At 32.1% G+C, this 13,684-nt stretch overlaps 1 protein-coding gene across 1 annotated transcript in view; it reads right to left on the reverse strand.

The window, feature by feature from the left end:
* Positions 1 to 13,684, reverse strand: part of LOC100369321 (GPI ethanolamine phosphate transferase 1-like) — a 67,089-nt gene that overhangs the window by 26,802 nt on the left and 26,603 nt on the right. Inside the window, exons 12-13 of the mRNA XM_006816923.2 lie at positions 8,476 to 8,671; positions 8,089 to 8,180 (exon numbers count right to left, since the gene is read on the reverse strand). Coding sequence (XP_006816986.2) covers positions 8,089 to 8,180; positions 8,476 to 8,671 — 288 coding nt within the window. The remainder of the gene's footprint in view (positions 1 to 8,088; positions 8,181 to 8,475; positions 8,672 to 13,684) is intronic.

Raw genomic sequence — 13,684 nt, forward strand, 5'->3', positions numbered from 1 at the left:
TCTGAATTGTGAAATCTTACATCAAATCACAGTGACATATTGGTACAGCTAATATGACAGCCATGTTCTAGTCTGAATTGTGAAATCTTACATCAAATCACAGTGACATATTGGTACAGCTAATATGACAGCCATGTTCTAGTCTGAATTGTGAAATTTTACATCAAATCACAGTGACATATTGGTACAGCTAATATGACAGCCATGTTCTAGTCTGAATTGTGAAATCTTACATCAAATCACAGTGACATATTGGTACAGCTAATATGACAGCCATGTTCTAGTCTGAATTGTGAAATCTAACATCAAATCACAGTGACATATTGGTACAGCTAATATGACAGCCATGTTCTAGTCTGAATTGTGAAATCTTACATCAAATCACAGTGACATATTGGTACAGCTAATATGACAGCCATGTTCTAGTCTGAATTGTGAAATCTAACATCAAATCACAGTGACATATTGGTACAGCTAATATGACAGCCATGTTCTAGTCTGAATTGTGAAATCTTACATCAAATCACAGTGACATATTGGTACAGCTAATATGACAGCCATGTTCTAGTCTGAATTGTGAAATCTAACATCAAATCACAGTGACATATTGGTACAGCTAATATGACAGCCATGTTCTAGTCTGAATTGTGAAATCTTACATCAAATCACAGTGACATATTGGTACAGCTAATATGACAGCCATGTTCTAGTCTGAATTGTGAAATCTTACATCAAATCACAGTGACATATTGGTACAGCTAATATGACAGCCAGGTTCTAGTCTGAATTGTGAAATCTTACATCAAATCACAGTGACATATTGGTACAGCTAATATGACAGCCATGTTCTAGTCTGAATTGTGAAATCTTACATCAAATCACAGTGACATATTGGTACAGCTAATATGACAGCCATGTTCTAGTCTGAATTGTGAAATCTTACATCAAATCACAGTGACATATTGGTACAGCTAATATGACAGCCATGTTCTAGTCTGAATTGTGAAATCTTACATCAAATCACAGTGACATATTGGTACAGCTAATATGACAGCCATGTTCTAGTCTGAATTGTGAAATCTAACATCAAATCACAGTGACATATTGGTACAGCTAATATGACAGCCATGTTCTAGTCTGAATTGTGAAATCTTACATCAAATCACAGTGACATATTGGTACAGCTAATATGACAGCCATGTTCTAGTCTGAATTGTGAAATCTTACATCAAATCACAGTGACATATTGGTACAGCTAATATGACAGCCATGTTCTAGTCTGAATTGTGAAATCTTACATCAAATCACAGTGACATATTGGTACAGCTAATATGACAGCCATGTTCTAGTCTGAATTGTGAAATCTTACATCAAATCACAGTGACATATTGGTACAGCTAATATGACAGCCATGTTCTAGTCTGAATTGTGAAATCTTACATCAAATCACAGTGACATATTGGTACAGCTAATATGACAGCCATGTTCTAGTCTGAATTGTGAAATCTAACATCAAATCACAGTGACATATTGGTACAGCTAATATGACAGCCATGTTCTAGTCTGAATTGTGAAATCTTACATCAAATCACAGTGACATATTGGTACAGCTAATATGACAGCCATGTTCTAGTCTGAATTGTGAAATCTTACATCAAATCACAGTGACATATTGGTACAGCTAATATGACAGCCATGTTCTAGTCTGAATTGTGAAATCTTACATCAAATCACAGTGACATATTGGTACAGCTAATATGACAGCCATGTTCTAATCTGAATTGTGAAATCTTACATCAAATCACAGTGACATATTGGTACAGCTAATATGACAGCCATGTTCTAGTCTGAATTGTGAAATCTTACATCAAATCACAGTGACATATTGGTACAGCTAATATGACAGCCATGTTCTAGTCTGAATTGTGAAATCTAACATCAAATCACAGTGACATATTGGCATAGCTAATATATGAAAGTACATATTTTAAAATACTAAAATGTATAAAGAAAAAAATTAATACTAGGACACAAATGAGTGTATAAATTGTCTTATTCTGAAAGCAAATCAATTGTGAATACCGGGTAATAACAATAAATGTGTTTGACATATATATGCAATGTTCTTCTTTCTAGTAAATGCCCTAATTATTCAAGGTCATTGCTGATATTATCCCAATTATTTGGTAAAGTCATTCATTTTCACGCTTGGTTTGTAAAAATACAATATTCTCCTGAATTTTAAATTCTTAACTTGTGTAATACTTTGTGATACAGGAAGTATGCTACGTTGAAGCCATTAATGCAAATAAGACAACACGATATCAATAGTAGAACCTGGGTAACCTCTGACCAATGCCAAGCTGGCAGACAAGGAATTAGATTTCATTAGTAAGCTAAGAAGATTGCTGGCATCCTTGAAGGGACTGTTCCTTCCTGTCTTTCATAATTGAACCTTTGACATTTCTTTTACAATCTGCTAGGCAATACTTCTAATATATTTTGTTACAGACTGTACTGTCACTAAAATGACATTACTTATACAAATGTATTAATTTTCATTGGCTGAAATGGTGAACCTTAGGAAATGGCTGATAGTAGCAGCAAATCAGGATAGGCGTTGTAATGAGTTAATCAAATTGAAGAATCACACTAAAATGTTTAATTTGGTGTTACTTTTTTATCTACACAGCATTTATTTATGATAAATGAAATAATTCAGGCTCAGCTAAATCAATAAATGAGAAATTAGAAACCCAGATGACTAATTACGAGTCTAAAAGTAAAATCATGACCCTATTTGAGAAACGATGGCCTTACACAAGAAATGATGAACATACATGAAAAATGATGACTTTATATGAGAAATGATGGACTTGGATGAAAAAACATGAACGTAGATGAGAAATGATGATCCTTGATGAGAAATCTACACTTTGCGATGTATATTGTACCAGTAAATATTCTCATCTATACTTTGTGGTCTATATTCTACCAGGAAATATTTTCATCTATACTTTGTTGTCTATATTCTACCTATACTTTGTGCTCTATATTATTTAAGGAAATATTCTCATCTACACTTTGTGGTCTATATTCTACCAGGAAATATTTTCATCTATACTTTGTTGTCTATATTCTACCTATACTTTGTGCTCTATATTATTTAAGGAAATATTCTCATCCATACTTTGTGCTCTATATTATTTAAGGAAATATTCTCATCTACACTTTGTTGTCTATATTCTACCAGGAAATATTTTCATCTATACTTTGTTGTCTATATTCTACCTATACTTTGTGCTCTATATTATTTAAGGAAATATTCTCATCCATACTTTGTGCTCTATATTATTTAAGGAAATATTCTCATCTACACTTTGTGGTCTATATTCTACCAGGAAATATTTTCATCTATACTTTGTTGTCTATATTCTACCTGGAAATACTTTCATCTATACTTTGTGCTCTATATTATTTAAGGAAATATTCTCATCTATACTTTGTGCTCTATATTATTTAAGGAAATATTCTCATCTACATTTTGTGGTCTATATTCTACCAGGAAATATTTTCATCTCCACTTTGTTGTCTAAATTCTACCTGGAAATACTTTCATCTATACTTTGTGCTCTATATTATTTAAGGAAATATTCTCATCTATACTTTGTGCTCTATATTATTTAAGGAAATATTCTCATCTCCACTTTGTTGTCTATATTCTACCAGGAAATATCCTCATCTACACTTTGTTGTCTATATTCTACCAGGAAATACTCTCGTCTATACTTTGTGCTCTATATTATTTAAGGAAATATTCTCATCTATACTTTGTTGTCTATATTCTACCAGGAAATACTCTCATCTATACTTTGTGCTCTATATTATTTAAGGAAATATTTTCATCTACACTTTGTTGTCTATATTCTACCAGGAAATATTTTCATCTACACTTTGTTGTCTATATTCTACCTGGAAATACTTTCATCTATACTTTGTGCTCTATATTATTTAAGGAAATATTCTCATCTATACTTTGTGCTCTATATTATTTAAGGAAATATTCTCATCTACACTTTGTTGTCTATATTCTACCAGGAAATATCCTCATCTACACTTTGTTGTCTATATTCTACCAGGAAATACTCTCATCTATACTTTGTGCTCTATATTATTTAAGGAAATATTTTCATCTACACTTTGTTGTCTATATTCTACCTGGAACTACTTTCATCTATACTTTGTGCTCTATATTATTTAAGGAAATATTCTCATCTATACTTTGTGCTCTATATTATTTAAGGAAATATTCTCATCTACATTTTGTGGTCTATATTCTACCAGGAAATATTTTCATCTACACTTTGTTGTCTATATTCTACCTGGAAATACTTTCATCTATACTTTGTGCTCTATATTATTTAAGGAAATATTCTCATCTATACTTTGTGCTCTATATTATTTAAGGAACAAGTCATTGTCAATGACACGTCCCCGTTCCGTTCATATTTGAGTGACATATACATTCAAAGCAGATCATGACCGAAATGCACCTGCATATGTACAACACATTGTGCTAAATCTGAACAAAATCCATCCATGCATGACTGAGATCCGGTTCTGAAATTGTGAAAATACGTGATTTTGATGCATTTTCGGCCTTAAAATGGCCATCATTCCGCTATTGTTAAGCAGATCATGAAACAAATGCACATATCTATTTGTGACATGATGTACCATGTGTGTGTGAAGTTTGAACTTGATCAATCCAGACATGTCTTGGATACGAATCCAGAACTGAATTCTTTAACAAAATGGCCGCCAGTCGGCCATTTCGAACTTGATCCGAAAAAAAAAAAGACGTGCATCAAGGTCCTATTATGTTTAATGTATGTACCAAATTTGAACAAAATCCATCGATGCATAACTGAGATACGGGTCCGGAATGGTGAAAATGTGCGATTTCAATGCATTTTCGGCCTTAAAGCGGCCCCCATTTGGCTATCGTTAATGAGATCATGAAACAAATGCACATACATATTTGTGACATGATGTACCTTGTGTGTGTGAAGTTTGAACTTGATCAATCCAGACATGTCTCGGATACGGATCCAGAACTGAATTCTTTAAAACAAAATGACCGCCAGTCGGCTATTTCGAACTTGATCCGAAAAAAAAAATGACGTGCATCAAGGTCCTATTATGTTTAATGTATGTACCAAATTTGAATGAAATCCGTCCATGCATAACTGAGATCCGGGTCCGGAATGGTGAAAATGTGCGATTTCAATGCATTTTCGGCCTTAAAGCGGCCGCCATTTGGCTATCGTTAATGAGATCATGAAACAAATGCACATACATATTTGTGACATGATGTACCTTGTGTGTGTGAAGTTTGAACTCGATCAATCCAAGCATGTCTCAGATACGGATCCAGAACTGAATTCTTTAAAACAAAATGGCCGCCAGTCGGCCATTTCGAACCCGATCCAAAAAAAAAAATGACGTGCATCAAGGTCCTATTATGTTTAATGTATGTACCAAATTTGAACAAAATCCGTCCATGCATAACTGAGATCCGGGTCCGGAATGGTGAAAATGTGCGATTTTGATGCATTTTCGGCCTTAAAATGGCCGCTATTCGGCTATCGTTAATGAGATCATGAAACAAATGCACATACATATTTGTGACATAATGTACCTTGTGTGTGTGAAGTTTGAACTTGATCAATCCAGACATGTCTCGGATACGGATCCAGAACTGAATTCTTTAAAACAAAATGGCCGCCAGTCGGCTATTTCGAACTTGATCCGAAAAAAAAAATGACGTGCATCAAGGTCCTATTATGTTTAATGTATGTACCAAATTTGAACAAAATCCGTCCATGCATAACTGAGATCCGGGTCTGGAATGGTGAAAATGTGCGATTTTGATGCATTTTCGGCCTTAAAATGGCCGCTATTCGGCTATCGTTAATCGGATCATGAAAAAAATGCATGTGCATATGTCCCATATAATGTGTGATGTATGAGTGAAGTTTGAACTTAATCGGTCCATGCATGTTCGAGATACAGGTGATCACGGACGCACGGACGCACGGACGCACGAACGCACGGACGGACGGACGCACACAGGGCAAAACATAAGTCCCCGTTTTCGGACTGCGTCCGAACGGGGACTAAATATTCTCATCTACACTTTGTTGTCTATATTCTACCAGGAAATATCCTCATCTACACTTTGTTGTCTATATTCTACCAGGAAATACTCTCATCTGTACTTTGTGCTCAATATTATTTAAGGAAATATTCTCATCTATACTTTGTGCTCTATATTATTTAAGGAAATATTCTCATCTACACTTTGTTGTCTATATTCTACTAGGAAATACTCTCATCTATACTTTGTGCTCTATATTATTTAAGGAAATATTCTCATCTATACTTTGTGCTCTATATTATTTAAGGAAATATTCTCATCTACACTTTGTTGTCTATATTCTACCAGGAAATATCCTCATCTACACTTTGTTGTCTATATTCTACCAGGAAATACTCCCATCTATACTTTGTGCTCTATATTATTTAAGGAAATATTCTCATCTATACTTTGTGCTCTATATTATTTAAGGAAATATTCTCATCTACATTTTGTGCTCTATATTCTACCAGGAAATATTTTCATCTACACTTTGTTGTCTATATTCTACCTGGAAATACTTTCATCTATACTTTGTGCTCTATATTATTTAAGGAAATATTCTCATCTATACTTTGTGCTCTATATTATTTAAGGAAATATTCTCATCTCCACTTTGTTGTCTATATTCTACCAGGAAATATCCTCATCTACACTTTGTTGTCTATATTCTACCAGGAAATACTCTCATCTATACTTTGTGCTCAATATTATTTAAGGAAATATTCTCATCTATACTTTGTGCTCTATATTATTTAAGGAAATATTCTCATCTACACTTTGTTGTCTATATTCTACTAGGAAATACTCTCATCTATACTTTGTGCTCTATATTATTTAAGGAAATATTCTCATCTATACTTTGTGCTCTATATTATTTAAGGAAATATTCTCATCTACACTTTGTTGTCTATATTCTACCAGGAAATACTCTCATCTATACTTTGTGCTCTATATTATTTAAGGAAATATTCTCATCTATACTTTGTGCTCTATATTATTTAAGGAAATATTCTTATCTACACTTTGTCGTCTATATTCTACCAGAAAATATTCTCATCTATACTTTGTGCTCTATATTATTTTAGGAAATATTCTCATCTACACTTTGTTGTCTATATTCTACCAGGAAATACTCTCATCTATACTTTGTGCTCTATATTATTTAAGGAAATATTCTCATCTGCACTTTGCTGTCTATATTCTACCAGGAAATAATCTCATCTACACTTTGTTGGCTATATTCTACAAGGAAATATTCTTATCTATACTTTGTGGTCTATATTCCACCAGGAAATATTCTTATCTATACTTTGTGGTCTATAGTCTACTAGGAAATTTTCTTATCTATACTTTGTGGTCTATATTCCACCAGGAAATATTCTCATCTACACTTTGTTGGCTATATTCTACTAGGAAATATTCTTATCTATACTTTGTGGTCAATATTCTACTAGGAAATATTCTTATCTATACTTTGTGGTCTATATTCTACCAGGAAATATTCTCATCTATACTTTGTGGTCTATATTGTACAAGGAAACATTCTTATCTATACTTTATAGTCTATATTCTGACGGAATTTTTTTAGTTATACTTTGTGATCTATTGTACCAGGAAATATTCTCATCTACACTTTGTGGTCTATATTCTATCAGGAAATATTCTCATCTACACTTTCTGGTCTATATTGTACAAGGAAATATTCTCATCTATACTATGTTACAATGTATCTATATTCTACCAGGAAATATTCTCATCTATACTTTGTGGTCTATATTCTACCAGGAAATATTCTCATCTACACTTTGTGGTCTATATTGTACAAGGAAATATTTTTCTACTATTTATGGTTTTTAATGTATATTAAAGTTGCCATGGATACTTACACAAGGTTGATATTTGACTGTCGTTCAACTACTGGTAGCATTGGAAACACTGCAACGACACCACAAGATAACATCCAGAAAAATACCAGTAACTAAAATATATATATATACATATAATCAAGACAAGGTAATAGTATGCAAGTTTGATAACCATGTACATTGATATCTCACAAGGAGAGAATCACACGTAGTGATTTTCCAACATTTAAAAGTGATCTCATACCATGCTTATAGATTGAACAGCTTTCCAACCAATAGCATTACAGAGCACAGTGGACAATGGGAAAGGTTTGAGTGATGTTGTGATAAGCAAGCCAAAACAGTTTGAAATGAACATGACCCAATTATTTGCCACTTTGCATCTAAAACATCTGGTTTGAAACTTACCTTATTTGATTGTCGCAGTGATGTCATTAGAGGAAATAAACCTATCCCTAACAAACCAACAGACATCAGTTCTCTATAGAAAAAACTTAGAACCAATATTTCAACACTGACTGCACCAATAATACAGTAACCAATCAGCATCAAGTACCAATGATTAAGTGAAAGATAATTAATGACATCATAGATCACTTGATAACTGTAAACAAATAGTAAGTATATGTAAATTTATATTGTCAACGATTTTTTAAAAGCACTATAAACTTTGAATATCAATAAATCTATTTTGGGGTTTGTGAGCTATCCTGACAAAAACCTGGCAAGTTATTAGTTTCATAGAATGAGTGACCAAATACATATTTATTAAACGTGTGTTATAATTTTCGACACTCATTTTATAAATATGATATTACACAGTTTTGATATCTATTTATCACATGTATGCATTTTCAGGTGTTTTACCAGCAGAAACATTCATAATTGTTATTTGTGTGTGAGCGTCGTCAGTGTCTTAGCACATTTATTTATTAATTTGCACACAGTTCTCTGAACTTGCTTTGCGGCCAGTATAATGACTGCTATTAACAAAATTACTCAATTTTGGATCCATCAATGTATATATTTATGATAATATTAGCTACAGTGTGAGCTAGTTCTATCAGTGGTCTTCAAGCATCTTAATAGTAAATCTGCAAGCAGTAGTGGCATTTCAGTGCAGAGAGCTTGGGAGAATTAGAAACAACAAAATCCTCAAATGGGATTCAAAGCGAAAATGCACGGTGAATGCATAATATTATCGGTATATAGTTAGAACACACAAATAGTTTTTCTATTCATTATTCACTGACGATCCATGTGATAGTTACAATGAGTTACGCATTTCAAATTGTGCCTTGGGTGTGCACTAAATTTGAATAACACACCAAGTACATAATGTTTAATCTTCAAAGACACTATGGCAACATGAGTAGTATTATAAACTTGGAAAGAAATGTCTGTATTGTAAACAAAGAGTCTGGTGTGCAGACAAATCTAAATTACTTCACATTAAATTTTGTAATATTGTTCACGTTGATAAGTTCGTTAACTTAGAAGATGCTGAAAACAAATCTACAAAAATGGTCGTTGGTAAATTTCGGCTATTCCTAAGAAGCTTCTGATACCTTGTGAGTCTTGCTGCATTTGCTATATGACACTTAGAACTTATGACACTTAGAACTTATGACACTTAGAACTTATGACACTAAGAACTTATGACACTTAGAACTTATGACACTTAGAACTTATGACACTTAGAACTTATGACACTTAGAACTTATGACACTTAGAACTTATGACACTTAGAACTTATGACACTTAGAACTTATGACACTTAGAACTTATGACACTTAGAACTTATGACACTTAGAACTTATGACACTTAGAACTTATGACACTTAGAACTTATGACACTTAGAACTTATGACACTTAGAACTTATGACACTTAGAACTTATGACACTTAGAACTTATGACACTTAGAACTTATGACACTTAGAACTTATGACACTTAGAACTTATGACACTTAGAACTTATGACACTTAGAACTTATGACACTTAGAACTTATGACACTTAGAACTTATGACACTTAGAACTTATGACACTTAGAACTTATGACACTTAGAACTTATGACACTTAGAACTTATGACACTTAGAACTTATGACACTTAGAACTTATGACACTTAGAACTTATGACACTTAGAACTTATGACACTAAGAACTTATGACACTTAGAACTTATGACACTTAGAACTTATGACACTTAGAACTTATGACACTTAGAACTTATGACACTTAGAACTTATGACACTTAGAACTTATGACACTTAGAACTTATGACACTTAGAACTTATGACACTTAGAACTTATGACACTTAGAACTTATGACACTTAGAACTTATGACACTTAGAACTTATGACACTTAGAACTTATGACACTTAGAACTTATGACACTTAGAACTTATGACACTTAGAACTTATGACACTTAGAACTTATGACACTTAGAACTTATGACACTTAGAACTTATGACACTTAGAACTTATGACACTTAGAACTTATGACACTTAGAACTTATGACACTTAGAACTTATGACACTTAGAACTTATGACACTTAGAACTTATGACACTTAGAACTTATGACACTTAGAACTTATGACACTTAGAACTTATGACACTTAGAACTTATGACACTTAGAACTTATGACACTTAGAACTTATGACACTTAGAACTTATGACACTTAGAACTTATGACACTTAGAACTTATGACACTTAGAACTTATGACACTTAGAACTTATGACACTTAGAACTTATGACACTTAGAACTTATGACACTTAGAACTTATGACACTTAGAACTTATGACACTTAGAACTTATGACACTTAGAACTTATGACACTTAGAACTTATGACACTTAGAACTTATGACACTTAGAACTTATGACACTTAGAACTTATGACACTTAGAACTTATGACACTTAGAACTTATGACACTTAGAACTTATGACACTTAGAACTTATGACACTTAGAACTTATGACACTTAGAACTTATGACACTTAGAACTTATGACACTTAGAACTTATGACACTTAGAACTTATGACACTTAGAACTTATGACACTTAGAACTTATGACACTTAGAACTTATGACACTTAGAACTTATGACACTTAGAACTTATGACACTTAGAACTTATGACACTTAGAACTTATGACACTTAGAACTTATGACACTTAGAACTTATGACACTTAGAACTTATGACACTTAGAACTTATGACACTTAGAACTTATGACACTTAGAACTTATGACACTTAGAACTTATGACACTTAGAACTTATGACACTTAGAACTTATGACACTTAGAACTTATGACACTTAGAACTTATGACACTTAGAACTTATGACACTTAGAACTTATGACACTTAGAACTTATGACACTTAGAACTTATGACACTTAGAACTTATGACACTTAGAACTTATGACACTTAGAACTTATGACACTTAGAACTTATGACACTTAGAACTTATGACACTTAGAACTTATGACACTTAGAACTTATGACACTTAGAACTTATGACACTTAGAACTTATGACACTTAGAACTTATGACACTTAGAACTTATGACACTTAGAACTTATGACACTTAGAACTTATGACACTTAGAACTTATGACACTTAGAACTTATGACACTTAGAACTTATGACACTTAGAACTTATGACACTTAGAACTTATGACACTTAGAACTTATGACACTTAGAACTTATGACACTTAGAACTTATGACACTTAGAACTTATGACACTTAGAACTTATGACACTTAGAACTTATGACACTTAGAACTTATGACACTTAGAACTTATGACACTTAGAACTTATGACACTTAGAACTTATGACACTTAGAACTTATGACACTTAGAACTTATGACACTTAGAACTTATGACACTTAGAACTTATGACACTTAGAACTTATGACACTTAAATGCCAAGGAATCCCCAAAACTTTATAGTAACAATACAACTATAACTATGGCAACCATACATGAAGACCAACACATTTTTAATAAAAATTTTAATTCCAATAACATACCTTACTCACTAATTTTTACTACCGATAGGAGTAAACATATTAACTGTGTTTTTGCAAAGTAAAGTGTACACCTCGTACAAAACCAAATAGTAACATTTTTTTCATAATTTTTTGTTTATTTTAGACCAAATGAACATAGCTAATTGTTTACTACCAGTTTTTCACAAAATAAAAATTTTGAAATAATATAAAAATAACTTTTTGTTTTATTATTTATTTTATTTCAAAACGTGACAAAAGTTGATGTTAGAATACAAACATTTGAACATTTATAGGCAATTATAAAATGGGTAATTTGATATGGAAATTTCACAACAATATTGATAAAAAAGAAATAGGCCTCACTAACCATAACTAAATTTACACAAATTGGTTGTCAGGTTAGGGCATTAAATGAAGTTTCCATGGAAGAGCCTTTCACAGCTCGACTTTTTTCAGTTCAGAAACCTAATTGATACAATCTGTGAACTCGCAAAATTTCAATGTTCAGAAAAACTTTTACAGCTATAAATTTTATAAAACAAATAAAACTGATGTTAATCTAGAACAGTGCCCAGAGCATGACAACGAGCGGTAACGATGAGAGCAGCTTTTTAGTAATTTGTTTTGAATCCCAGGTAAGTTTACTTGCCTGAACACACCTGTTATACATCAGTTTATAGTCTAGTTTCTGTTTATTCATATATTTGATTAACTAAAACGAACGATTTGTATATGTGCGAGGAGAAGACTTCAGAGAGACTTTTTTACACATTCTTGCATTAACAATTGTGTGCTCATTATGTACTTCAAAACTAATATATTGTTCTATTAATTACAAAATTTAAAAATGTGTTTTTTTTTACTTTGAAAATTAAAGTTATAAATTGCTTTAGATAAAAAAAAGAAGAATTGAGCTGATCACATTAGTAGGTAGTGTGAGCCAAACAAATGCTTTGTTAACAACACCAAATGGATATTCATATGACTTAAATCACTGAGGATGAACACAAATCAATTCTATATCAAAGTAGAAATGGTAAAATAAGACAATGGCATGACCCGTACCAGTCTATTAATAGCTATCTACATAAATACGTGTAGTGCAGGCATAATGACATACGGGCTGCTGAGAAATCCCATAATGCACCGGTACACTATACTTACTAGGAATGCATTTGTATATAAAATAATGTATATAAAAATAAATAAAACTGTAAAATAATATATGATAATTTAAAAATATTATTGCTGATGACATTGACTTCATTACTGAATTGAATATCGGTTTATACACGGATATGTTATAGTCTGGAAACTCTGGGAGGGGTGTTAATTAAAAAATTCAGCAAATTATTCATTTATTTTTTTGGCTTTCCTGTATCAAATGTTTTTTTTTTCCATTTTCAACCAATCTCGCTTTTTGTCCCTTTTTATACTTAAATATTTTTGACTGGGAAGTACTTTTAAATTAATTTCTATATTAATATAAAACATTGTTATATTATTTGTTTGCATTTTGGCCAATCAGCAAACAACCAACACTGTTATTTTAAATTTGGAACAAGGAAACAACCAACACTGTTATT

Source organism: Saccoglossus kowalevskii, chromosome 6 (assembly GCF_978046115.1).
Source record: "Saccoglossus kowalevskii chromosome 6, keSacKowa6.1, whole genome shotgun sequence".
In the NCBI taxonomy this organism is placed as follows: domain Eukaryota; kingdom Metazoa; phylum Hemichordata; class Enteropneusta; family Harrimaniidae; genus Saccoglossus; species Saccoglossus kowalevskii.